Source organism: Ambystoma mexicanum, chromosome 11 (genome assembly GCF_040938575.1).
Source record: "Ambystoma mexicanum isolate Mex_15411 chromosome 11, UKY_AmexF1_1, whole genome shotgun sequence".
In the NCBI taxonomy this organism is placed as follows: Eukaryota; Metazoa; Chordata; class Amphibia; order Caudata; family Ambystomatidae; genus Ambystoma; species Ambystoma mexicanum.
The window spans coordinates 835,080,769-835,107,197 of record NC_090934.1 but is presented as its reverse complement, the minus strand read 5'-3'; the positions used below and the strand labels follow the sequence as shown (position 1 = coordinate 835,107,197).

At 45.8% G+C, this 26,429-nt stretch overlaps 1 protein-coding gene across 2 annotated transcripts in view; it reads right to left on the bottom strand.

The window, feature by feature from the left end:
* GTF2H1 (general transcription factor IIH subunit 1) overlaps positions 1–26,429 on the bottom strand; it is a 1,239,907-nt gene that overhangs the window by 354,869 nt on the left and 858,609 nt on the right. For both annotated transcript variants that reach the window (XM_069623786.1, XM_069623785.1), the window contains exon 11: positions 7,398–7,515. In XM_069623786.1, the coding sequence (XP_069479887.1) occupies positions 7,398–7,515 (118 nt within the window). The remainder of the gene's footprint in view (positions 1–7,397; positions 7,516–26,429) is intronic.

Below are 26,429 nucleotides of genomic sequence, written 5' to 3'. Positions count from 1 at the left end.
GGAAAAGATCCTGGAATTTTTTCGCAAGGGCGGAACGATAGAGTATCAGCAACAGTCGCAGCGTACCCAGACTATACCATGCTGGTACAGAGGCAACGTTTCAACTACGTGGCTGTGAAAAGATGACTGAGAACTATAGCATCAATTCGGGAGATGTAAGAGGAGCACGACTTTACCCCTGGTAGTTAGATTAGTTGGATCACCAATAGGGTGATAACCCCCCCTTGCTGTGTCCAGAATACTGGTAGTAACCAAGAAAGGGCTAGATGCAGTGAAGCCTGAGATTCAGGGATTGAGCTGGGCATCAGTTGGGATTGGGGAGGGCGGGAAAGGGGCGGTAGTTGGGGTTTTTGTGTTTGGGTTGGGTCGGGGGTGGGAGGGGAGTTGGGGGGGGTTTGGTGTGGTAACAATAGTCAGAGAACGAGCGTACACCTATTCGCCATTGCGTCTGGAGCAGATGAGAAGGGGGAAAAGAGTGGGACGGGGTATGGATAAGATGGGGGACCTGAAGATAGTTACCTGGAATGTCAGGGGGCTAAATAGTTATTTGAAGAGAAGAACAAGTTACTTATCTTACCTGGTAACGTTCTTTCGATGGGATGTTCCTCCGATGTATTCCACATCTTTTGACAGTAATGACCACAGCTGTGCTGCTTTGGAAATTTTTTTCGGCGTAGGCGTCATGCGTCGATGACGTCGATAAGCTGTCACTCGAGGGCCTCTGTCGATGGTCGACATCACCGGATGTTATATCTAGGACGCACGAAGCCCGTAGCCTCAGTTGTCGTTTTTTTTCCCAGAACGTGTGGCACCAATCTTCTGCCAGTATGACTACAGAAAGCCTTGCGGAACCGTAAGCTGCAATTGCATAACAAATTCTGTAGAGGGGCAGGCAGGGAACGAACTATCTGGAATACGTCGGAGGAACATCCTACCGAAAGAACGTTACCAGGTAAAATAAGTAACTTGTTCTTCGAAGGGATTGTGTCCTCCGACGCATTCCACGTCTTTTGACAGACTCCCAAAGCAGTACCAACATATCGAGGTGGGAAAAGAATTTACAATTGCATCAATTTAGAATGCCCAATCAAATTGCAGAATAGAGGACTGCCTTACCAAAGGTCAAATCCTGCCCATGTATAGAGTCCAAGGAATAATGTTTCACAAAAGTATGGACAGAGGCCCATGTGGCTGCTTTGCAAACATTGCGAATCGGAACACCCCTCTGTAGGGCAGTGGAGGCAGCCATACCCCTAGTAGAATGAGCCTGTAAGCCTACTAGAGGGTCCTTTCCTGGCAAACGGTAACACTCAGATCGTCAAAATGATCCATCTGGACAAGGTCTGTTTGGAAACAGCCTGACCTAAACGCCTTCCAGCATAACCAATAAAGAGCGGATCGTCCATTCTGACCCGGGACATCCGTGAGAGATAGAAACTCAACGTTCTCCCAGGATCCAACCTATGGAGCCTCTCCTCTTCCTTGCCAGGATGTGGAGGAGGATAGAACGCCTGAAGAATTACCTTCTGGCTCAGATGGAATTCTGACACAACCTTCGTAAGAAAAGGGCGCACCCTAAGAACAACCCTGTCCTTATGGAACACAGTGAAAGGTGGTTTGGCGGAAAGTGCCTGCAACTCAATCAGTGTGCGGAAGTAACCACAACTAAAAATACAGTTTTCAAAGACAACAGTCGCAACAGACAAGAATGTAAGGGCTCAAACGGAGCTCCCATTAGGAACTTTACAACCCAATTCAAATCCCATCCCGGCACCTGGAAAGGCGACGTTCTAAACACATTAATAAGCCCTTTTAGAAACTGAGATTAAAGGGATCTTAAAATAAGAACATTCTTCAGACGAGCGCTTAAATATAGACAGCGCCGCCAGGTAACCTTTAATAGTACCCCACTTGCAGAACCTTGTGGGCTACGGAAAGCAAAAAAGACAAAACCAAAGGAATGGAACATTGGAAAAGATCCACATTCTGTATCCTGCACCAGTCGCAGAACTTTCTCCAACGGTACAGAGTTTTCGTTGCTGGCCTCCTGGCCAAAAGCAACCCCTCCATCACTTCTTCGGGGAGGTCCCAATCCTTATACCTCAACCTTTCAGATACCAAGCGTGAAGACTGCAGGACTTGACCTCTGGATGGAGAACCCAACCCCCCTCCCGTGAGAGCAGATTGTCTCGGTAGGGAAGACGGCGTGGAGGGCAGATGGACATGTCGAGAAGGTCCGGGTACCACGCTCTCCTGGCCCATGCAGGCGCAATGAGGATCATCCGGGAACCAAACTTCCGTAACCTCTGCAACACCTGCGGAATAACAGGGACTGGAGGAAACGTGTACAGCAGTGGGAAGGACCACTCCATCACGAACGCATCCCCCAAGGCTCCTCTTGGAGGAAATTCCCGCAGGCAGAATCTTTTGCACTTCCGGTTGACACTGGTGGCAAAGAGATCCACTTGTGGTTTTCCCCAAAGGACGAAGATCTCCAACAGAACTTCCTGAGCCCTTCCTGAGCCAGCTCCCACTCGTGAGAGCGTGCTCTGCCTGCTCAGAGAGTCTGCCGCCGCGTTTTCGTCTCCGGCCAGATGAACTGCCGAGATCGAATGTCCTTCTGAAAGGCCCAGAACCAGAGCTGCCTCACCTCCCTGCACAACAGGAGCGACCCTGCCCCCGCTTTTTTGTTGAGTTAGTGCATGGCCACTGTATTGTCCGTCATAATCGGGACATTCTTCCCCCATACACATGGCAGAAAAGCCTTCAGGGCTATCGTGACAGCCCGCAGCTCTAACAGATTGATGTGGAGTCTGGACTCCGACGCGATTGCCCCAGGAACGTTGTCCATTCATTAGAGATTAGGCTTTGAAGCCTTACCCCTCCATTTACAGGAAAGGGAATTACCCGGATGAAAAGCGGGTTTGGGAATACCATAACTTGAGAGCTATGGATGAAAGAATCTGACAAGCGACCTGTTGCAAAAGTGCCGCATTTAAGAAATTGTGAAAATTAACACTCATCCTCAAGAAAAGAGGGACCAGCCTCTGTGACCTAGATATAAGAACCGGAATTGTTGAGGAAAGAAAGAATAGGAATACTGACAGAATGCACAAGACAAATTTCTGCCCCTGAAGAATGTCCAGTTATTCACAACAATAAGGACAGAAACTTATATAAGTTGGGCTATATGTACGCAGTGGATAACAAGAGGAAATTAAGTCGCTATTGTGTTTGGTGTTTCAAGCATTGATTAACTTGATTCTGTGTGGTGGAAAAACTACTTTTTACATTGTATATTTGTATGTGGTGTATATGTGTTTAATGGTTTTTTGATACTTGTGCTATGAATTATTAATTTAATAAAAAATTTGACTTTTTAGAAAATGTGTTGTATATTAATTAGGTTATACACAGCCCATATATGTTAAGTGGCTGATGGGGTGGGGTTTCGAGGTCTAAGGGTAACATGATATGTCTATTGAACATGTATGTGTCCCTTCTTTTTGTTAAATAGATATATTATATCCTCACTAGGTAGGAGGGATTTTCACCAGTGTGTGGGGAAACCCCTGTATGCAATGACGTCACTTAGAAATATTACATGGAATGGAGGGGCCTGAACCGTCCATCCAAGGGGCGTAAGGTACTGTGCTATTATACATGTAAAAACACCAAGTGGGAATAGCGTTTCTACAAGAGACGCACTTGACATTGGACAAAGCATCGAAACTTGGGAAGAGCTGGGGATGCCACCGCCATTTTTCTTCGAACTCATACTCTACACGGGTGTGTATTCTCATCCATAATTCTGTTGGGTTCCGCTTAACAACAATGGTTAAGGATCAAGAGGGAGGGGGACTGGTGGTGCAGGGAATTATACAGGGCTGATTGCACACTCTGATCAACTACTATGGTCAAAACTAAGACACAGTGGAAACATTTGAGTGGATTGACCACCAACTGGGGACGACGTCACCCAGGGAGATATTTTGGCCTGGAGACTTTAAGGACCGTACGGGGGAACTCACTGCCCGACACCCAAGGCCACCACTAAACTTCAAGGCATGTGTTCATGTGTCTGGTGTCTAGTTTGCCAGACATCGGAGTACACATACCACTCCTCTGTACACAACTTGGCATCCCGGATAGATTACTTCCTAGTCTCCCACACACTGATGGGCAAAGTGACTGACGCGTCTATCCTGGAGTGTACATTGTCGGACTATGCTCCAGTACTATTGGCTATTGAACTGACAGATCGTGGGGGCGGAGAGAGCACCCTGGGTATTTGAAAGTGAGGGGCTGACAGATGTGGTATTCTGAGAAGGCAGATCTGGGGTAATAGACACATTCTTTGAAATGAACGCTGGATCGGTAGAGTCACCTGGGATTGTATGGGAGAGTTAAATGCATAATCAGGGGAGAGTATCTCAAATGAATCTGGGGTATTAAAACAAATAAGAAGGGAAATGGCAAATACCGAGGCCCATATACAAAAGGTTACAGACGGGAACACCCCACCCACACAGGCACCCCCGGAGCAACCAGAGATTAGGAAGCACCTGCAGTTTAGTGAACTAGCGCACAGAGGTCACATTCTTTTGGGGGAAAGCTGCAGTACACCAATATGGGGAAGGACAGAGGCCAGGTAGGCTACTGGCTGCAAAGTGGGATAGATCCAGAGACGGAGTATTGTCAATAATGGACACAGGGAACAGAAAGGTTTGCAGACCTAGAGATAATTTAGTAATGGTATTCTGCTGGTTTTATGGTCAACTATACTCCTCAGGTCCAGGTGTCTCAAAGCGCAGTTAGGGAGTATCTGGAACAGGTGGCTCTGTACTGGTGCATGGATGAGGAACGGGAGTGGCTGAGTCGTCCACTGTTTCCGGAGGTGGTGCTAGGGGTTATCCGATCCCTCCCAACTCGGAAATCTCCTGGACCGGATGGGTTCACAGCGGAATTCTACAAGCAATAAGTGGTTAAGCTCTCCCCTTATCTGCTGCAGATGTTCCGTCACAGCTTGAGGGAGGACCACCTGCCGGAGTATGAGTGATGCAGTGGTGGCTGTATTGCTCAAACCGGATAAAGCTCTCGAAATGATCGCTCCTTTTACCGACTCAGATCCCCCTCCTCAACAGACAATAAAATTCTAGCCAAACTACTAGCATCCAGATTGGCGCGACTGATGCAGAGGATCATCAAGGCGGACTAGTCCGGGTTTATTCCTGGCCGCTCCACTTCACATGGCCTTCGCAGAATGTTTGGGTTGCTGTCCGTGGTGCAACAGGACAAATCAATAACAGCAGCACTCTTAGATGACACAAGGGCATTTGATTAAGTGGAATGACCCTTCCTGTTTGCGGTGCCACGTAAGATGGGGTTGAGGGATCAGTTAATCTCATTGGTGTCATTACTGTACACTGCCTAAGGCTAAGATTAAGGTAAATGGTCAGCTCACCCCTGATAAAATGCTGGAAAGAGTTACCCCGGCAGGGGTGCCCCTGTCGCTGTTCACACTGACGATTCAGCTGTTAGCAGAGGTAATCAGAGAGAGACACATACACAGTGTGGTTCAGTTGTGTAAGCACAGGGTAGTGATTTCTCTTTACGCAGATATGGTGCTTTTTGTATCTGACCCCAGGCACAATCTTGACCCGATTATGCGTGAGGTACTGACGTTTGGGGACTTTTCGGGGCTTAAAATCAATCCGACAAAGTCAGTTCTCTTCCCAATGACCGATAGTGTGGAACAATATAAGGACGGATGAGGGTTTTAGTGGCACATCAACCACACTCGATACTTAGGGGTAACTATAGCCCGCAACAGGACTGTTCAAAACAAATATAACTATCAGAAAGTGTTGGACCAGGCCAAAACAACGATAGACAAGTGGATGAACTTATCTCTAATCTCTATGGGAGGGTGTCCCTGGTCAAAATGGTGCTAATACACAGGTTTCTATACGTGTTCCTGAACGTCCCGCTGGATGTCTCTGGAGAATACTTCTGAGTCCTAAGATCTGCGACACTGCGGTTCATTTTGGCAGGGAAATATGCTGGAGTATTGTGGGACAAGATGGTTGCACCGTTAGATGGGGGGTAGGGGGCTGGCACTACCTGATTTTGAGACCTACTATGGACATGGCCCTGGCAGGGTTTCTCATATACTGGTTCGGGGGGAGGGGAAGCAGGGAGCATATAGAGGTGGAAAGAGCACTAGCATCATCGTTCATACTATGGTCCAATATCGTGCCAGCAACGGATAGGGCGTCCACAGTAAATAATATGGTGGAAGTGACCTGGGCCTTGATTGAACAAAAATCTGGGGGTGAGACCATCTAGTCCCCATAATTACCAATCTTTTATATCCCGGGGATTCCCCTTACTAACGAGAGATGCTATCTCACCTTTATGAAGCACCTCAAATTGACTTGCTTCCGAGACCGGTTTCCAAATGGGCAATTTATGACACTAGTCAGTAAATCAAAAGGCATCAGCCTAGAAGAGAACTCTGCATTTGCGACCAACTACGATGGCGGACAAAAAACAATCTGAGGGACCTCAACGCGTGAAGCACCATGGGTACAGTACACGTCACACTAGGGATAGTATTACTAATCACACCCAGTCTACGTCCTTTTGAGTTTCAAAAACAAATCTTGTAATACTCTGCGACTTCCACTAGATTTCGGACTACGCAGAGCATGTGATCTAAGCAGACCCACAAACTCCAGAAATATATATACATAAGATGTGTAATAATATTGGACTAGAGGTTTTACTTGCTTAGTGTGTAAACTAAAGGCCTAATAAATAATTGTATTTTTATAATTGCCCGTCTAACTGGAATTACTAGCATTTCTCTGTGTGGAATCATTATAGCCCTGGACCACTCTCACAACCTTGCTGAGACTAAACCTTTCCGCTCCACTACCTTACCCCTTTGCTTGGATTTGGCGAAACTCCCAGTGTCTTCCCAAGGTTCACCATAATAGGGTGGCCTCCCAAACCCCTGCCCCAGGTCTCATCTTGGAATTTCATCTCAACAAGAGACATGATCTCTCAGAATTGATTATCTTAGGGACTAGGCAAGGTAAGAAAAGTTGAAGGCTTTACTTACATCCAAAAAGTCAGGACAGGGTTCAAAACAAGCACAAACAAAAAAAGGGTGTCCCATTGAAATCTATTGGAGGAAAGCGACAGAAAGAAAATATTTTCTAACACCTTGTATAAAGAAACAGAATTTCCTAGTTTCACCTTGGCAAAACCTATACTTCAAGCAGTGGATTCGAACCACCCTACTATACAAGAGAAACACATAGCCTACATGGTATTTAATCTTGTTTATATAGACACGGTTGTACATCTAAAAAAAAAAAAAAGTTTCTTACCTGAGTTAATTTAGGTAAATAGTCACCCATTTCTTGTTTAATACTGTGAAACGAATTAATCATATCCTGACTGGTTGCATATCTTTGAGACTGTATTGGGGTTGGACCATGGAAATACCTGAAGAATTACAGGGGACATTTGTGTTTTTAGTAAAAAGTCACTTAATTTAGGAATCAGTTTTGTTAAGAAAGAAACAATCTTAATGTAATCTTTAATAATCAAAAGGGAAACACAGTAACTGCTTTGGAAAAGAAAAGTTACTTACTTGTAATACTAGTTCATCATGGGCATCTTCTCCACACTAAAAGGTGAGGGATAGAAACACTACCTTAGGAGATGCTTATACCCTTGGTGCCATTTAACATCTCTACACTAATCATTGAAATAAAATGTAGACCCGACTCTAAAGCGACTTGTGAATTTTTGTCTAACCGCTGCAAGGCCTGAAGATTTGGAGCAAATCTATCCAGCGGTTTGCTTGAAACCGGTCCAAAAGTGCCAAAAAGCGTTAGTGGCTCTTCCAGGAAGACTATTCAAGAACCCACCACTTGTATTTTCATGGACATGATTGTTCTATGTGGCTACTTGGTCCATGCCTGGATCCATTTGAATAGTAAAAGATAAAGAAATTGGCTATACTAAAGACAGCCCATCAGGTTGGTTGGGATGGAGCAAATCAGTTCATAAGGGTGGCAATTGTGAGTGGCGGACACCTCATCCTGGAAAAATCACACCAACATTTTTATGGGCATGTGGTTGCCCAGTGGGACAACACCCCTCTCAATGGGCAAGGGTGGGGGTGAAGTGAGTAACAATATGCCCCTAAAAATGTAAAACAAAGCCTGTTCTTCCCAGGGGGTTCACGGGTCATTACAGGATCATGAGCCACTAGTGAGCCACAGAAATACTGGGGGTCCTGGGAATTTAAAGCTGGAAAAGTGTGCTGTGCTAAAGGCCAGGCCTAGTGGCAAATGCAGTAGGCTGGTCTGTGTCAGGGCATGGTCATATGTCATATGGCATGGTCATATGGCCACTGTTGATAGATTAGGGAGGGGGCCCAGATCAATGATTAAAACCATCTTTGGGCACAGGAGCCACTGGCCACTACAGGTCATTTCAGAGGTCCTGGGGAATGCCAAAGACAATGACTCTGGCAAAGTCACCTGACTGTGGTCACATGCCATAGCCAGTAACCAAAAAGTGGGTTTGGGGTGGCACTGCATTACTAAAGATCATAGTTAGTTCCCAGAATGGGTTGCTTATGACAGCAGAAGAAAATTACCATTGACCGTGGCCTAATCAGGTGATGTTGGGGGCCCACAGCATTCGGGGAAAAAAAAAATTGGCCCTTGCGAGGTACTGACATGGCCAGTGGCCAATGTGGGTTGCTTAGAGGGAATAAATCCCACTTAACATGGGCAGTTTCCAGAACAAGGGGCATGTGAGTGCCCGTGCAAAACGGTCACTGGCGATAAGCCAGTGTTTATTAATTGTATGCACATGGGGGACTGGGGTATAGACCAAAGTGAGCACCAACCATGGCCACTTTGGGTGATTTTGGGGGGCTCGGTGAAATAAGTGAAGCCCAATACATCACCAATGACAAAAAGTGGTAGAGGTAGTCTTCGTTCATGAGGTTTTTTGGAAAGAATATAGTGTTCATAATCTGAACATAGGGAATGGTGGGGAGGGAGTTTATGATGGCAAAATAAAGATTGTTGGGGATAAGTAGCACGTGGGTAAACTAATCCTTGGTGACCCCGATTTCTCTCTCTAGTTTGTAACCATCCTTTTTTCAGTTGAGGGGTGGGAAGTACGCCAAGTCTCCACTGACATCAAGAGAACATTCCCCTTTCTTTGTAACTTCCGGAGCACTCAAAAGATGGGGCTCCTGTTTTTTTTTTGGGCCTGAAAGGTTTTTGGATGTACTGAAAGACAGGAGCCTATCTTTGAAGAAAGTAGGATGGGTTCTTAAGTGAGGAAGGTGCGTCAGGGCCTGGTTTTAGGATCCGTCAGGGGAGGGAGCGGGGAGCCTGACCCGAGCCCTGTTACAGTGCCTTAGCGTGAGACTCCCCACCAACCCTTATTTACCGTGAGATGCAGCAATGGGATTGCTAAGAGAATGCTGGCAGCAGGGCTGCAGTGAGCCCTGACGCAATCCGGATCCAGGGCAGCAGCCGGAGCACTGCCGCAGAAGACGCTGTGGCAAATCGTCTCGTAATGCAGGTTGCCAGCACTACACCGGCTGCTAGAGGAGGAGACGCAATTCTATTTGTGGGAGGTGGCAAACACTGCAACAGTGGCCCGGCATGGGCTGAAGCACAGCTCAAGCAGATCTGCGCAGGGAAAAACTCCAACAAACCACCAAACAAAATACTTTACAAATAAGGGCCTCCATGTAGATCATAATAATCCCACTATCCCATCAGGGATATTTGGACTGCAGGAAGGCCTTAAAAAACAGAACTTCCTGGACTTTATCAGGGTCCATGTTTGAAGGGCATGAAGGGGTCAGACTTGCAAGCCCTTTTAAGCCCTCTCTCAGCCTTTCATATAACACATCCCTTGGAGTCAGGTAAGTGATTTGACATGGTAAGTATATAATTCTGGGAGAGGGTGGGATATTTGAAGAGGAGTGTGTGACCAGTTGGGTGTTGGTTAGTTTGGGGAGGACAGGAGGTGGAGGACGACGTCCAAGAGACCAGAGGAGGAGAGAGCGAAAAGGCTGCAAAGACTATTGGAGAGAGGGGGGGGTCTGTGGAGTTCATGTGCGTGAGTAAGGAGCGTGTGGAATAGCGATAGAGTAGAAGGTAGTGGTAGTAAAAGGTAGTCATAGTTGGAGTAATGGCAGGTAGTGGTAGCTGCGGGAAGAGTAGATTGGCAGCAGGAGTAGGAAGTGGTAGTGGGTAATAGTGAATGATAGTGAGTGGTAGCGACAGTAGCGGAAGTGATAGCAGCAAGAGAGCATTAGTAAGAGTATCAGTGGTAATAGGAGTAGGAACAGCAGAGAGGTAGTAGTGGTAGCGTACAAGCAGTACCGGCAGCGTGGAAGCAGAAGGTGGAATAGTAAGGAGAAAGGAAGGAGATTGTAGCAAACATAGTAATAGAGTGATAGCTCGAGGAAGAGGAATAGAGAATGGTAATATCGAAGGGTGAAGGTAGGAAGGTGGAGTGTGAGACCAAAGGGAGAGTAGGACGGCAGGAGGAGAACATCTTAGAGAGCAGTATAGTGAAGAATCAAGTATGAGAGGGTGTGATAGAAGAGTGACACTGGGTGAAAGAAGACACCATCCCAAACTCCCCAGAATACTAAGCCGGCAAGGTCAGTGAAAGACTAGAAGGCCCCTAGGGAGTCAGTTAACCCATGACTTAGGGCGGCCACTAATAGTTATAGTTAGAATACAAACTTATAGGGTGTCACCGGTGATGAGCTACTAACATCATGTTACGGATGCCTGGGCTAGGGAGGAGGAAAAGGCCAGTGAAGGCAAGATAGAAAAGGATGTCCGTAGTGCCAATCTTCCCCTAGAACCCGGTAGGCTCTCAAGATCCTTAAGAATCGGCAGTCACACCTTCTGTAAAAGCTTCAATAAACACCCTTGGACTGCCAGTAAGAGTCAGCATGGTAATTTGTGGCGGGCTGCCCCGTCACAAAGGGGTCCCATCATAGGTGTACGACAGGCTGAGTTCAGGGAGGAGGTGTAACGCTCACCTGATTCCCACAGAGGCGCGGGTCTTGGCAGGAAGGTGTCTGTGACTCGAAAAGTGATGTGCAGGACTCGATTGGCTTCTGGGGTCGAACCTCTTCGCACTGTGTGTCGAACTCGAAGGGTGAGGTTTCTGCAGGTGAAAGAATATGGGGATTAAAGGTCTGGGTTGTTGAATGTCCCTCTCTCTCTCTCTCTCTCTCTTCCCAGCTTGTCTGTAGAGCCCCCGTCCCAGGTCAACGTGCTCACCTTAGATAGGTGAATGCTGGGCTCTCCATCTGCGTCTAGTGCAGGGTGCCGTTGCCAGTTCCTTCACTGGTGAAACATTGGCCTCTTGACTTCAGAGGATGGTTACCATCGTTGTCTGCACGACCGGTAAGTTTCTGGACACCTTTTGTCTTTATAGTCTTTTAATGCGTGGCAGTGAAGCGCCTGGAAATTCGTAAGTATGGCAAGCGCTCTAACTGTCTCTTTCCTTGCAGATTAGTTCGTGTTGAAGAGACGCCGGAGTATTCGCAGGCGTTTGATTGCGACGAGCGTGATGGGCGTGAGTAAGTACCTGCTTAATGTCTCTTTCTTTGTCTTTACAGGCGACGATGCAGAATGACGAAATCCGGAATTCGCCGCGTGCCGGTAAGTGTAACAATGCTGTTGTCTTTGCAGGTGAAGATGCAGCGTGAAGAATCCGGAATGCACAGCGTGCCGGTAAGTATAACTATGCTGTTGTCTTTGCAGGTGAAGATGCAGCGTGAAGAATCCAGAATGCACAGCGTGCCGGTAAGTATAACAATGCTGTTGATCTTTGCAGGCGAAGGTGCAGCGTGAGACACGACCGCTGCCGATGGATCAGGTGAGTAAGCACTGCGTGTAAAGTTCGTCTTGCTAACCTGTTGTTTCCGGTCTTTTGCAGGTGCTGATGTTGATCGGGTACAGGAATGGTAAGTATAATTCTTGCAGGTTCAGGATCAAAAGAAGAAAGGCTGGAACAGACTCGGTGAGCGTTCTGCTGCAGATGCAGAATAACGCGAAGCATGTTTCATCAATCGGGTGTGGTTTAAATAGCCTTGGAGTGATGAGGCGTCTTCTTCCACGGCCCCGCCTAGGTAAGAAAAGAGTTCCTGCTTCCAGAAGAGTTCCAGTGCTGTATCCAGGGAGTGGAGCTGCCTCACCCAGGTAAGAAAGTAGTCCCTGTTCACCGAGGGCTTCTAAGAGGCTGGTAAGTAAGCATCATGGTCTGCGGCAGGTAAGTCCACCCAAGCACTTTCACACCAATGATGAGCCCGGCGCTTCCAGTGCCGGGACGGATGATTCTGATGAGCCTGGTGCCACCGGCGCCAGGACAAGGTCCAAAAGGTCCCTGTGGGGACCGGCTGGTGCCTAGGATTAGGGTTAGGGGCCTGCTTCCAATGACGTTGGGCTGGTCCTGGCTCCTTGGAAGCAGTGATCATGACAGGAGGGTTGGCATAGGTGGGCCCTGGTTAAATTCTGTTTTTTTTTCATTTCACATAGAGCTGTGTTAGAAAATGCAGAGGAGGCTGGTTTGGAGATCCAAAGAAATGGGAGCTCACATATGGGTGTATTGGGGATCAGGCTTACAGCAAGGGGTGTTGATGTTACTGTTGCAGCAATAAAGGGGTAGAACATTGCCTCACTAAATGTTAAAGGTTTCAACTAGCTGAAAACCTGCTCTCTCCCAGAGAGAATTTGGGAGATGCTTTTTACAGATCTTTTTTGTTTAGGAAACTCAGTAGAAGCTAGGGCAAGGGAAAGCATTGAAATATAATGCTTTAAATCAGGATTTGTGGACTTCTTAACCAATGAAAAAAGCAGGGGTGGGATTCTTACAAGGCCTTTGTATAATAGGTTGTCAGTTATGGGTCCATCTAATGGGGTCTTACTAACCTTGGGGTGTTACTCCCCTAATCAGGGACAGGTAGACTTTTTGGACAATGCCTAGAAAAACTGGGATGAAGGACTTGATAGTTTGGGAAGATGGGACTTTCACCAAGTTCTTCACCAGGACAGGAACTGAGTAGTAGTATGGAAAATGCAATTCCCTGTCAAGTAAATTTGGCTTAATTCATTCATGGCAAGAGGGTGGCAAATTATCAGAAAAGGAGGAATACATTTTTTTATGCCCATCAAAAGTTACTCAAGAATTAAATACATATTTGTTGAAGAGTAACAAACACCGCACACAAAACTGGATGAAAATCCCATTTTGCATGGTCCAATAATGACATGGTACTACTATAATTCAGCCTACCCTGCACAGGGAGGTGGAAGAGTAGATGACACTTTAACAAACAGCTGATAAAGGACCTCGTTTTAAAGGGATGTCCATAAAAAGATCAAATGGAGAAATTACCTCATTCCTTTTTAATAATGCAGGAGGAGAACCCCCCCCCCCTTAACTATTACCCTTACCCCACATTTTAGAAAAATTTCCCAAAATTACCAAAAAACAAAATCAGTTAAAATATGCTGTTAATTTTCCATTTGATTTTTCATTTTGGATCATTTCTACGGATTCCGTTTTAAAGTCATCCTTAAGGAGGAAATTGCATTTATATTTTTTAGGTGAATGAAGGTCATTGTAGGTCAGCAGGTATTGTGTGGGATGCTGCCAAGGCTACATTTAGGGTGTACTGGATTAAGGAGAGTGTAGAGAAATAAAGACTCAAATTGGACAATGAATCTAGGTTAATTACAGACACAATGGATCTACAGTCCAGACCATAAGAACAGACATCTTTGGATGGGAAATCAAGGATTGAAGGTGTAAATTAAGGAATTGCTGATGGGGAGACTTTTACAAGTTACAATGACAAACAAATATGAGAAAGCGAGAAGGTGCATGGTCTACTGGATTGTAGACTGAGAAAGCAAAGGGAAGACAGAAATATGTACAAGATCAGCAGGAACTCGCAGGCAGAAGTTAGAGCAAGGGAAAGGGTAGTAGAGCTTATTGCAGGATATTATTAATCACTGTATACAGTATATCAAGCGGTCTGAATATTAGGGTAAGTTATTCAGTGCAGTACTAGAGGGCCACAGGCTCTACAACATTTTTAGTCTTGCCAATAGCAGTAATCTAAAAGGAGGGGAGAGATCCTAAAGAAATATTCCTTGTATAGGTCAATTTTGTTCCTTAGTGTCAAAGCAAAAATACTCACCAGGATTCTGGCCAAGAGACAATCAAGTGTTACCACTGTGGATTCAGGACGGCCAGGTGGGATTTGTGTTAGGGTGAATTCTCAGAAATGTGCTAATTCCCTCCACCTTATAGACCCCCAGCCACTTTGCTGGATTTTGAGGACTTGATTTATTTAACCTGGATAGAACGGGACCCTTTTTTCCCACTCCCTCATGTATTTTAATGTGATTCTGAACTCCGTTTCTCTTTTGGTTGTGGAGTCTGACAAACTCCATAGGCATCTTTTACATTGGGTCACACAGCACCGTCAGTGCAGTGGCACAGGGAAGTCTTTCAGATTCCCCAAAGGTTTAAATACCTTCTCTTTGATAAACTACTGTTTCCAAGAGCAATGAAGTCAAATTGACTTTGCTTACATTTGTAACTTTCTAGACCCAGCACACACTATCTTACAATAGTGTGCTGGAGGGGTTACCTAGTTGCTAGCAGCTTCTGATGTAACTTTTTTTAGGTTACCCTTTTCTCACTGAATGGCTGGTGGCAGTGGCTTTATTTCAACTACCGTGGTGTGCATTTACTGCGGGCTGCGTTCGCAGCTGCAGTAAAGCACCCCAGGGTGCCATTTTTGTCAAAATGGCCCTGGTCGTCTTTTTTCACCATTTCTTTGTGGAAAGGTCCTTCAAAAAATTTACTCTGCATACCAAACCAGGTTTGGTCCCATTGTTTGCTTTGCCTTTGCCGGGATTCACGAGTGAAGCCAACCTCTGGCTCCAGGGTGTTTGGGGTGGGCAGGAAGTGAGGGAGGTGCCGAAACTCCCTGTGCTTATTCTCCTAGGAGACCCAAAAGCAGTCTGTGGTGATTGGCAAGCTGACTGACCGGCAAGGACAGTCACCCTGTGTTAGGGAGAATTCTCTCTTTAGGCTGAATTTCCTAACCTAGGGAGTCCCCCAGCAGCTTTGCTGGATTTCTGGAGTTTGTTTTTTTCCTCCTGCCAAGAGTGAGACTCTTTCTCCCACTCTTGGACATGATTTATGGTATTCCTTTGACTGGTAATGTGTTTTATGGGCTATGGGGTCCTTTACTCCATAGGGTCTCATGTGTTTTTCCTATGTGTGTTACACAGCACCCTCCGTGCAGTAACACAGGGGTGTCATAGTGACACCCCACAATGGACTCCATACCCTGGGACTGACTACTGTCTCCCAGGGCATGTAAAGTCACCATTGGCTTTACTAGTCCCAAATTATTAACAGAAACCAGTACAAACCATCATATTGTGGACGTACTGGTCGGGGCAATTTGATTGCCCCGGGGTCTGTTAGTCGAGGGGGCACGTCTCCGTCCCTCCTGATCGAGTTTTGGCTGGTGGCAGTGGAAACTACTTTTTATATTCAAACGTGAATATTTTCCTATGGGATTTTCCCATTGTTCGAGGCTACCGACTTTAATTATTTAATTCTCATAGCCTTGAACATACCGCCGGTTTATTTAATTAATATCAATTCTCCGGTTGGTATTTTTTGCCAAGACTCGATTCTAAAATGGCGTTTGTGTTCTCTTGTGTGACTCCAACCCAAGTCAAGCCCTTTGTTCCACTTTTTGGTGGGCTTCTCCACAGAAGCCTCCAAAAGTGGTGCCACTCTGTCTGGGTACCACAGGGGATGTGGGAGGGGGTTTAGGCACCCTGGACTGAGTTACCTTGGTAACTCAAGTCGCACTCTTGTGTGATTGGCCCAAGTGGTAAGCCAGCCGGCTCACCACTTTGCATGTTTGAGTGACAGCTAGGTTGAGTGAATGGGGGATTTCTGCATAAAAGCAGGGCTTTGGGGACGGGGACTGGAACTTCAGAAGTCGCCACAGGACCTGAGAAGCTGAGCCGACCTACCACGACGACACCACCGGTGGAGCCCTGCAGAACCGACTCACCACTTCCCGACGACAGAGAAGATCTCCAGGCTGGAGAGGCTTCTTCTCCTGACTGGTGGGCACAACCAGTTTACCTTTCTTTCTTCGCACCCCAGCCCGGTTTGTGGTCGAACTGCCCGTGCCAAGCACCCCGACAGCCGGATAGCCACTCACCACTGAACTGCGAATCACCGGACCGCTCCTTGTACCTGAGAAACTGCGGCTGGTTTCTTCCCAGCAAGTGCAACGGACTCCCGTCTGCCTCCACGAATAGATCCTCTCTTCCCCCGGACGAAGCACCGACTTGCATCCGCTGCCAGGAACAACTGCCCCCGCTGGAGCTTTCTCACCACTTTAAGGTACCGCGTCCGCCAGGCCTCCCTTTCTAAAGATTGCTACAAGGTTATAATAACCCCTTAACCTTCTGGACTGGGCTGGCCGCTTGACCCTCTAACTGGTCCCTTTCTTTGGTCCAACTCCTTTTTGAACCTTTACAAGACTTTTGTGCACTGCAACCGTGTGACCTTGGACACATTTCGTTTGGATCCGGCCTCTTCAACTCTAACTTCACGGTTTTACTTTGCCTTCCTCTCTTGTTGTGTTCTGATAAAAGTGTTGGGATCTGTTTCAACTTGTTCTCTGCTCTTCTCTCCCTTTTTAAAACGAATTATTAGAGTGCCATCTACGTTAAGCACTTACCGCTGTCTGAAAATAAGTGGGGCTTTACTTATGACTTGTCTAATATTCTTTTAAGGGAGTGTATATCTTTTAGGTACCGTGTTTTTGAATTGCTTACTATTAGTGCCTGTGTGTTTTTCTAGATGTGGTTTTAAATAAATAATTATATCTCTTTTACACCACGCCCTGGTCAGTGTTTACTTGTTCTACTGTGTTCTCTTGACCTATTGTGAATACTCTGTATACTGCCTAACTCTTCTTGAGGGAAGTCTGACTGCTCAGCCACAGCTAACAAGTGCATCTGTGTGGTACAGACTGCTACCAAGTGGGTTTACTGCCAAACACCTGTAGTCCTAAATCTTTTGCAGTGGTCCCAGAGGGAACTGCACAGGTTTCTGCCTAACACCCTGGTGGGTGACTGACCACTAGGCTGCAATGAATAGAAGAGAACTGCATAATGGGCAAGGCTTTTGGCTTGGAAGGCCGAGTCGACCACTGGACGAAGGAACCAAAGAAGAACTTGAAGAGGACGCCTGCGGCAACTCCTGGACCATTTGTTTGCCCGGTGAAGCCCTGCTGCTGTGCTGAAACTCCAAATTCATATCGACAGAGAAGCTCCTACAAGGACGACTTCTCCCATTGAGCTGGTGGGACCAATCAACTCCAAAATAAGCCACCTGGACATTCTCTCAGAGCTGGTTGCATTTCCACAGAGTTGCTGCTGGAAACCGAAACACCAGGGAGAGGAACATCAGATTGTATGCGTTGTTTTTAAGTTGGCCAAGAGCTCCAGGATGATCCTCCGGACTCCCAGGAAGCAGGACTCACCAAGTCTGAGCCCCCTCAGAGTGCGGGACCCCAGAGGTAAGGAAAGTCCATCTTGACTGCCGGAAATTGCAGTGTTGCTTATTTGCGGTAGTCCCGAGGAGCTGAAACACTGAAGTGCCACTTGTTTGAAAGGTTGCCATTTGCGAGCGGTGACCGTCCCATTGCAGAGCAGGAGTCCCCAGAGGTCCTCCCTCTTGCCCCCATGACTGAGGCTCAGGAACAGTGAGATCTGCAGAGCTGCACCAGAACAGAAGTCATCTGCTGCACTTTTTCTTCAATACAAAGGTATTGTAAAGTCTGAGAGAACTTACTTCTCATTGTAGAGTTGCTAGCATCTTCTACTACTCACAAGTCTAATCAGCTTGTGGCCCTACATATGATTCTTCTTTTCTTCAAAGACTTCTAAAACATTGTGCAAAGACTTTTCTACTTACCTACCAGAAGTGCTTCATCATATAAGACTTTTGCCCATTGACTTTGGCTTAGCCTATTATACTGCAAGACTCTGCTTAGGGGATCCAAAAGTATTTGCCTGCTTAAGAATATTTGCGGTCTCTTGTTCTAATAACCTGTTCCTTTTACCAACTTCTAAGAGTATTCTAAATGCCAACAATAAGATATTAATGTCCCCAGCACCCTAGCAATTGAAGTCACCTGAGGGTGTAGGTTGTGTCTGTGGGCCATCCCAAAAGGGTCTTTACTGAATTAGAAACTAAGAGTGTACAGTATTGAAGTGTATTTGTGTGTTACTTTTATATTGTTCCCTTCTGAAGAAGGCGTATTCTGACTGATGAATAAATTAATATGTGTTTATTCAGGAAACCTTGTGTTTAAGAGTTTATTTCAAAACTTGTCACTGTGAATCTCTGCGTAACCCCATACAGCTCACATTGACCCCTCTTGAGATAAGCCTGGCTGCTCAACATGCTACCAAACTGTGTAGTACAAGCTTATACCAAAGGATGGGTTTCCTATACCTGTAGTCAGAGTTGTGTGTAGTGTACCGAAAGGGTACTGCATACAAACTTTGCCTAACAGTTTGAGCCACAGAGGAAGGGTGCGGATAACAAAGACCACCATACACTAGATTTGTCTTGCTGAGGGATCAGTAGGACAAAGCTGTGTTATCCCTGGATTCCGAAAAGGCCTCCGACAGAGAAGGACAAACTGGAGGTTTTTGTCTGGGGTCCTTGAGGCTTATGTGTTTGGACAGAACAGGTAAAAGTGGATAGGAGAGAAGTATTTGTTTTCCTTCGCAGAGGTTCAGGTGAATGGGTCTTTGTATTGTAGTACAGAATTGTATAGCGGTACATAGCAGGGTTTCTCCCTATCCCCAGCCTCATTTCTTTTGGTTAATGAAACTTCAGCACAAAAAATTAGGAGGTGTACAAGTGTAAAGTGGTGAGTGAAGCAGAATGTAATACAAGAAATGGGCTAAACTCGGTTAACAATTTGCACATAAAGTTGCAGATTATTTTGAGACCATTTACTTGAAGGGAATACTTACCTAAAAGTTCCCATTGTATTGGAGCCTTTTGGTAATGGTATATATTAGAAAATTCTTATGTATACATTTTGAAAACCATGTGGATACATTTGGAACACTTATCTAAATTAATAAATACATTTTGCATGTGCCAAATGCGACCACGCTAAGACCAAATGTATGTAAATCTGGCTTTTGGAAGCCTCTGTTAAAACAATGTCTTACTCCAAAAGAGAGACTGCAAGAAATTGGAAACAGCCAGCAAATACAGACTTGATGTGCTCTACTCACATATCTTTGGATCATTTTGCTTCAATATAACCGATTAAACTAGGCAGTATTCATCAGAGGATAACTCTAACGCCCTTTTGATTGCCTATTTCTTTATGGAAGATTCTACGTTATTATACACCAAGATTATTATGCCTTGACAAAGCGCAAAACACTGGCCATGTGTCGGCAGAACTTTCCTCCAACAGTCGTAATTTTTCTCATACGTTTGATTGTAATATTCTATTTTCTAATGGCGCGATAAAGGAATTTCTAATGTAATTTACTGTATCCACACGGTTTAAAAATGTATAAGAACTTTTTAGCCCATTTTCTTGTACTATTAATATCAAGGGTGGTTAGGTTTCCCTTATACGTTAAACTCCATTGTGCAACCTGCACACTTCCTCGCCTTCCTTTTCTTTGACATTTATACAATTGACTACCAATCATATGGGACAACGCGACCACCTGGACAGCTAAACTTGCCTTTAAACACACTGGAGCAGAATATAAGATTGGATGTGTTGCAGATAACTTGTTATTGTATCCCCCATACACTAGTCTCTTCAAACCAATCTAGTTTTGTTGATTCACTATGGTGCCCTTTAAGGATATCAAACAAATGCAATTAACTTGTATTGTTCCAGCAGACCCTGCAAAAAGTGAGTAAGGTATCCCAAATTCCTTTTAAGATATGCTAGAAAAGAAAGATTAAAACTTGTGGGTATGGTTGAGTAATGACTTGGATACTTCATAAAGGGTGAAATTCGTCATTGTAGGAAATTACAAACTGGACCAATGCACGTTGTGCCTAGGGTGTAAGTGGCGTCTGATAGCAATAACAATGAATAACCATTCCAAACTGCCTTTTGTGTACAATAGTAGTTGTTGTGCGTGCCCATTCCGCATTAGACTGAAATTAAACTTGTATAGCTGCGGTTTTTGTGGGACGGTAAAAGGGGCAGGATGATCTACAAGCGGCTTGTCCTCTCAAAAGAAACTGGGAGAGGGGGGTAAAAATGGCTCCCTAAAGTCAACAGGTTTTACGGAGCGACTCAGTAGAACTTTTTCCTTTACCATCTCAGGCCTGCAGAGGGTATGTAATGGTTGCAGTTCGAGAAAAGGAATTGAATTTGGAAGAACCACACCATGGGGCTTTTGTGATAGCTTTGGAGGAAGGGCAAAACCACAGGCAGACTTTACTCTTGGCCCTCTACTTTGAGTTCATTATGAGCCTTACATAACAGAAGCACGTACGTGGTTGTAGACCCTCCAGAAAGGAAACCTACCCAGAGAACATGTTATTTGGCTTTGTTCTCGGTAGAGGGGCTCCCAGACCTTGTGTATGTTTAGGGACTTGGGGTTTTACCCCAAGTTACCCAAGGTAATCCAGACGTGGACCCCTTGCTCACTGTGCTTATCGCGGTACAGCTTCACCTCACTGATGAGGCCCGACCAGGCCAAAAAACGTGTCTGGGGTTGCTGTTGGTACTCTTGTTCAGAGGAGAATGGCCTAGCATTTCGGTGCTGGACTGCCCAAGTGGATGGGATCAGACTGATATGCAAATGGATATTTCTCCTCCGTGAAAGGTACAGTGAGCTAAAATGTGGTTGTAGACCCTCCGGAGTGGGAACATACCCAGAGAACGGGTTATTTGGCCATGTTTGTTCTCGGTAGAGGTGCCCCCAGACCTTTTGTATATAACAGACGCAGGTAGGTTATGGAGCAGGTTCGAGACGGGTCACAAAGGGTGAGCCAGATGCTGAAAAGTGAGAAATTCATGGACATAAGTACTTTTGAAAGAGAACTTAAAATTGGCAACTTGCCGGCATTCCTTTACCTACAATTGAAAGTATTCCTCACCCAAGGAAAGTGGAAAGCAGCTATTTCAATACCACTAACTATTTTAACAGATATTAGATTAGATACATTCCAGGCAAACGGAGGGTGGATTTTGGCCTTATATAGGAGGTACACTAGAGGTTAAGTATGAAGGCTCGAACAAGCTAAGCAAAAAAGGGGGAAATCCTCAGAGGAGTTGTGATCTCTTATGTGCAAGAGGGCTTACAAGTTATCATGATCCGCTCAATACCAACTACATGCTATTAAGTTGCTACACAGACGGCAGCTCCCTCCCTCTAGGTTGTCTATAACGCATTCAGATGTGTATAATTTATGTTGGAGGATGTGGGGAAGGAGGGACTTTTTTCATGTTTGGTGGCCCTGGAAGGATATTCAGAAATGTGCCCCAAATGAATCGCCACCTATTCGTGGCTGAAAGGGCCTACATGGCACAAGTCTGGAAAAAGCCATTACCCCCAAAGTAAGGGTGAATGGTGGTAGAAATCCAAAGAACTCCATCAACTGAAGAAATCAACAGCATGTTTGCAGGATTCACAGGTGCATATGAAATTAAGAGTAGTATTCGTTTAGGACGAAATACGGTGGCCCTTCAAGATCAAGGTCACTATATTATCTGTCTCGATTAATGAAAGAGGTTGAGAGACATTTTCATACCCAATAGTAAAGCATGGGGGTTGTGACTCCTGGCTAGCGTGACGAATCACAGGATTCAGTCACTTCTCCCCAGGGGGGAGTCTTTCCCAGTGAGGCTAGGATTGTGATCCTGCTATGCGATGGACTCCATAGGCAAGCAGGATCTCACCACGAGAAACTCCCCATTTGGGGACAAGGACTCCCGTTCCGAAGAGGAACATCCCAAGTCACCTATCTATCTACAATTCACTAGAGACACCTACCCGACGAAAACATGAAGAGCAAGCTGATGTTTGTTATTGTCATGTAGAAACCTTAAGTAAAGATGAGAAAAATACTTTAGTACTGAGACGACGAAGACCATGCAGGTAATACGGAGAACGCATCCAACAGAGACTAAGGACTTTGACGCTCTCACGGGGAAGTCCCACGGCAGCATCATATATCAGAGGGAAGGAGACCTGCGGAGGGGAGAAGGCATGGAGTTTCAAGTCGGCTGTGTGAGGAAAGCTGAAAGAGACAGGGACGTGCAGTTTCCAAACTTGGAGGGAAACCTGCGTGTCAACCCTGCCCCGGTGAAAACATTGAAGGACTGAAGTCTCAGACAAGCAACCAAACCCACAGTGGTGGGGAGACTAAGTAGCGGTTAACTGTTAAGTCCAATAATGACGCAGAGACCACTTACCAGACTACAGCAAGGTGCAGGTACAATGAAGATCAGGAGACCGAGAGTCGAGAAACCAAACTGACAAGAGGAGAGGATCTGTCCTGAATGCAGGCCCAGTGACCCCAACCCTGAGAGCTAAAAGAAACGGGGAAGGTGGGAGACCCGTGAGGGATACCGAGCATAATGAAGGGAAGAATCATACTCGTCCCAGTGGGAACCGAATGTTAAAGTTACCGGAGAAGAGTGGGAAGCTTTATGAGAACAATCATACTTGTCCCAATAAAGATGGAATAAACGAGAAAGTCAAGAATCATTACTGGAACACTGATACTCTTCACAATTAAGCCTAAAGTGGAGAAGAGTGAGAATCATTACGGGAACACGCGTACTCGTCCCAGTAACTACCAAGACGTAGAGGAGAGTGGGAATCACTATGGGAAGAGTCCCAATTTGCCAAGCCAGGAAAAAGAATGAACATTGAGTAGAGAAAAAGTTCTAAGTTTAAGGAACAAGAAAAGAGAAGAACCATATTGAAAGCGGGAAACAAAGTGTAAAGGAAACAGTTAAGACATTGAAGAGCCCTATATCTGAATTATGCGACTTGATCAAAGTAGTTACCAAGAACTACCAGCGAAAATGTTACTAAAATGAACTTTCTGAAAAGTAGACCACAGGAGAAGGGAGTCATTCTCCTGTGCCTTAGTTTTGATAGTGGCAGGGACAGGTTGGATTAGTTTGGACAGCGGACAGGTCTTTTGCACTCATTAACGACGGACGACCACCCTTGTTAGTTTGTATTATGTAGAGAATCCCAACAGCTTAAGGAAAAGATTGGGAGTTTTTTAAAAACTTTTCTTTAAATAAAGAACATTACAAAATGGAAGACCTTCCCATGGATTCCCCAACTTGTATATCTATTTTGCAGTGCAGCGCTCTTCTGACACACTTCTGCTGCCAGGGGGCGCAGCGTGGCTCAGGGTCAGCACCAACAGATGCCTCTACGCACCAGGTACTGGACAAGACATTGAGGCTAGTATAGAGGCCCTGCACCCTGTGGCCTTAGTTCCACCCCGTTTCCCTATCAGTCTGTCGCTGAGGGACTGCAGAAGGTGTAGTAGCTATCCACCAACAGGGGCACATAGGGAGTGTGAAAAACCCAAAGGTGTTTCACTACTCAATCCCGGGGATCCCTTACTCAAATGGCCAGGGAAGGGCCATTGCAATTGGATCCCGACCCTGGGGGTGGACTAGCAAGGAAGGATCACCTGTGTAGGGGGTCCTTCAGGAGTGGGGAACAAACAACGGAAGGCGGGACATGGTATCCCCCATTTCCCCCATATTCATTCTACCTTTATGGGATACAACTCCCATAATTCCCCTCCTTTTTGTGTCAGCCCAACTACTGAGATGAGGAAGACAGATTAGGAAGATTACCACTATCATATGGTCCTGTCTTGGTAATGAGGCCAGGCACTCCGTCATAATCAACCACACCTGAAACACATTGACGGCTACCCAGAGTATAAGAGGTGGAGCAAACTAGATCCCGAGAAGGAACACGAGTTGGAGGTCGAGCAGGCACGTGAACTGGTTCACCTAGGTACCCTGAAATCTGTCAGCGGAGAACAAAGCGCCGAGACACTGAGGGCCTGAGAGTTGGAAAGGCTGCAGAAAGCATGGCGAGGATGCCGTGTCTCCAAGGTGCCTGAAGGGGGACGCTTGACGAAACAAACACTAGAGGGAAATCCTGGAAAAGGTGCTTGTTCCCCTGGGGCAGCAGAGGAGACCCTGACCTCGACATGCAACAAGCGATAAAGAGAAACACAGCCGGTGAGTTCAAACCAGAAGGGAGCCCGGTTTGTGAACGGCACAAGGTGCAAATGAAATACAATGTTGCAAAATGAGGGCACGCGTATGGCGAGAGACACGAAGATGAAAGCTTCATTTGTACATTGTTAAAAGTGTGGTAATTAACAAAAGTGATGGCGATGCTGTGTGTACGTTTACATGAGTAAAGAAACTTTTTTGAGATTGTGAATTACAGAGGGCTCGAAGCACGAGCGAAAGTGAAATAAGAAATGTTATGTTTATGGAATCATCGAAGAGGGGCTGGGACCTGTAATGAGAATTCAGAAGAGGGACTGGGACCCACAAGTGAGAACTATGAAAGGTAGTGCCGGGGGCATGACCAAATGAGAATTGTGAAAGTCAGTGCCAGGGGCATGACCAAGTGAAGTATAATGCGAGAAGCACAACGGTGTAGACAGCCTTAGTAATAGAGTGGTCCAGCACAGTGCCAACCAAGATACTGTGTGTTTGCAAAAGTCTGTTACTGTGTTATGAAGTAAAGAAGTGCCAGGGGCACAATTGTGTGAAAGACTCACTGAGAGTGGTCCCGCACAGGGCTAGCGAGTACTGTGCGTTTGCGAAGGTCTCGGTCACATAAACCATTGAAGGATTGTTGAACTGTTGGGGAAGGGAACCCTCATTGTGGTTGTACTGTTGAGGAAGGGAACCCCCCCTCCCCCCATTGTGAACATGTGTGAGTTGATGACGAACCAGGCGAGGGAAACCTGAGAAAAACTATGTTTTGAGATATTGATACCAAACCATGCAAGTGAAGCCATGAGGGCAATGTATGCTGATGAACTGTATGACTTGCGAGCTAGGCAACGGAAACCTGGAAGAACAGTGCCTAATTGAACTTTGTGAACTAGTTACCTAAAGCTCCCTACAAACCCTTACTGATCAAGTTTGGGGAAGGGAGCGTTACCCAACTCCATTGCTATCCTGACTTTCTTGTGATACACTCTTGTTTGACCTAACTCCGTACACATTATCATTGTAGAATTAAGTGAGGCCAAGAATAGGTTTGACACAGACACCTTTATTATTTTGACAGACAGACCTTGACATCTTTTAGTTTCATTTGATGGTTGCGACTACTCATATTATAGCGTTAGGGCCATCAAGGAAGTCTCCAACCCCCCCACACCCCAATTCAAAAAATAATAAAGGTGTTGAAACATATCTTTGTGTCTGTCTACCTTCTGAAACAATGCCTGCCTCACAGGAGGGTGATTAGGAATCTGTGGGAGGAACAGCCATCAGAAACAACATTACCGAGAGGTAAGTGGTTTGTTCTTCTAATTGATGCTTTACTCTCATGGATTCCTCATCTTTGATAGACTTTCAAAGCAGTAAATAGTCCTGGACGCAGGATGATATCAAGGACACCACCTAAACGAGAAAAATCTGAAGGCCAGCTCTGTCAAAATGAGCATCCTGACCAGACAGAGAATCCAAGCAGCAATGTTTAGCAAACGCGTGCAAAGAAGCTGATGCAGAGGCCAGTCCTCTGGTGGCGTGTACCCTAAGACTCTCAGGCACCTCCTTACCAACTAGATCAAAGCATTCAGAGATGCAGAGAATGATCCACCTTGACAGAGTGTTTTGTCACTGCTCTGTTAGCCCGGGCACAAGCATAACCAATGAAAAGCTGGTCATCTTTCCTGGCCTCTCGTCCGAGAGACGACGTAGCTGAGGGCCTGAACCGGATCCAGCCGATGGAATTGTTCCTCCGCCTTGGAGGAGGAGGAAGTAAGATAGGTAGATGGATCTTTTTTTTTTTTTTTATTTTTATATGGTTTGTTACAAACCTTTAAAAAAGTAAGAACACGATGCAGCTGGGAAGACTATGAAGGGCCATCAGCCTAGACAGCCCACAAGAAAGTGTGTAAACACAGCTTAGGAGCAACCACCGGACTAGGAAACCCTCAAGGAGGATGATCCTATTTATAAGTCCCTCATATGACATGAATTTGGCGATACA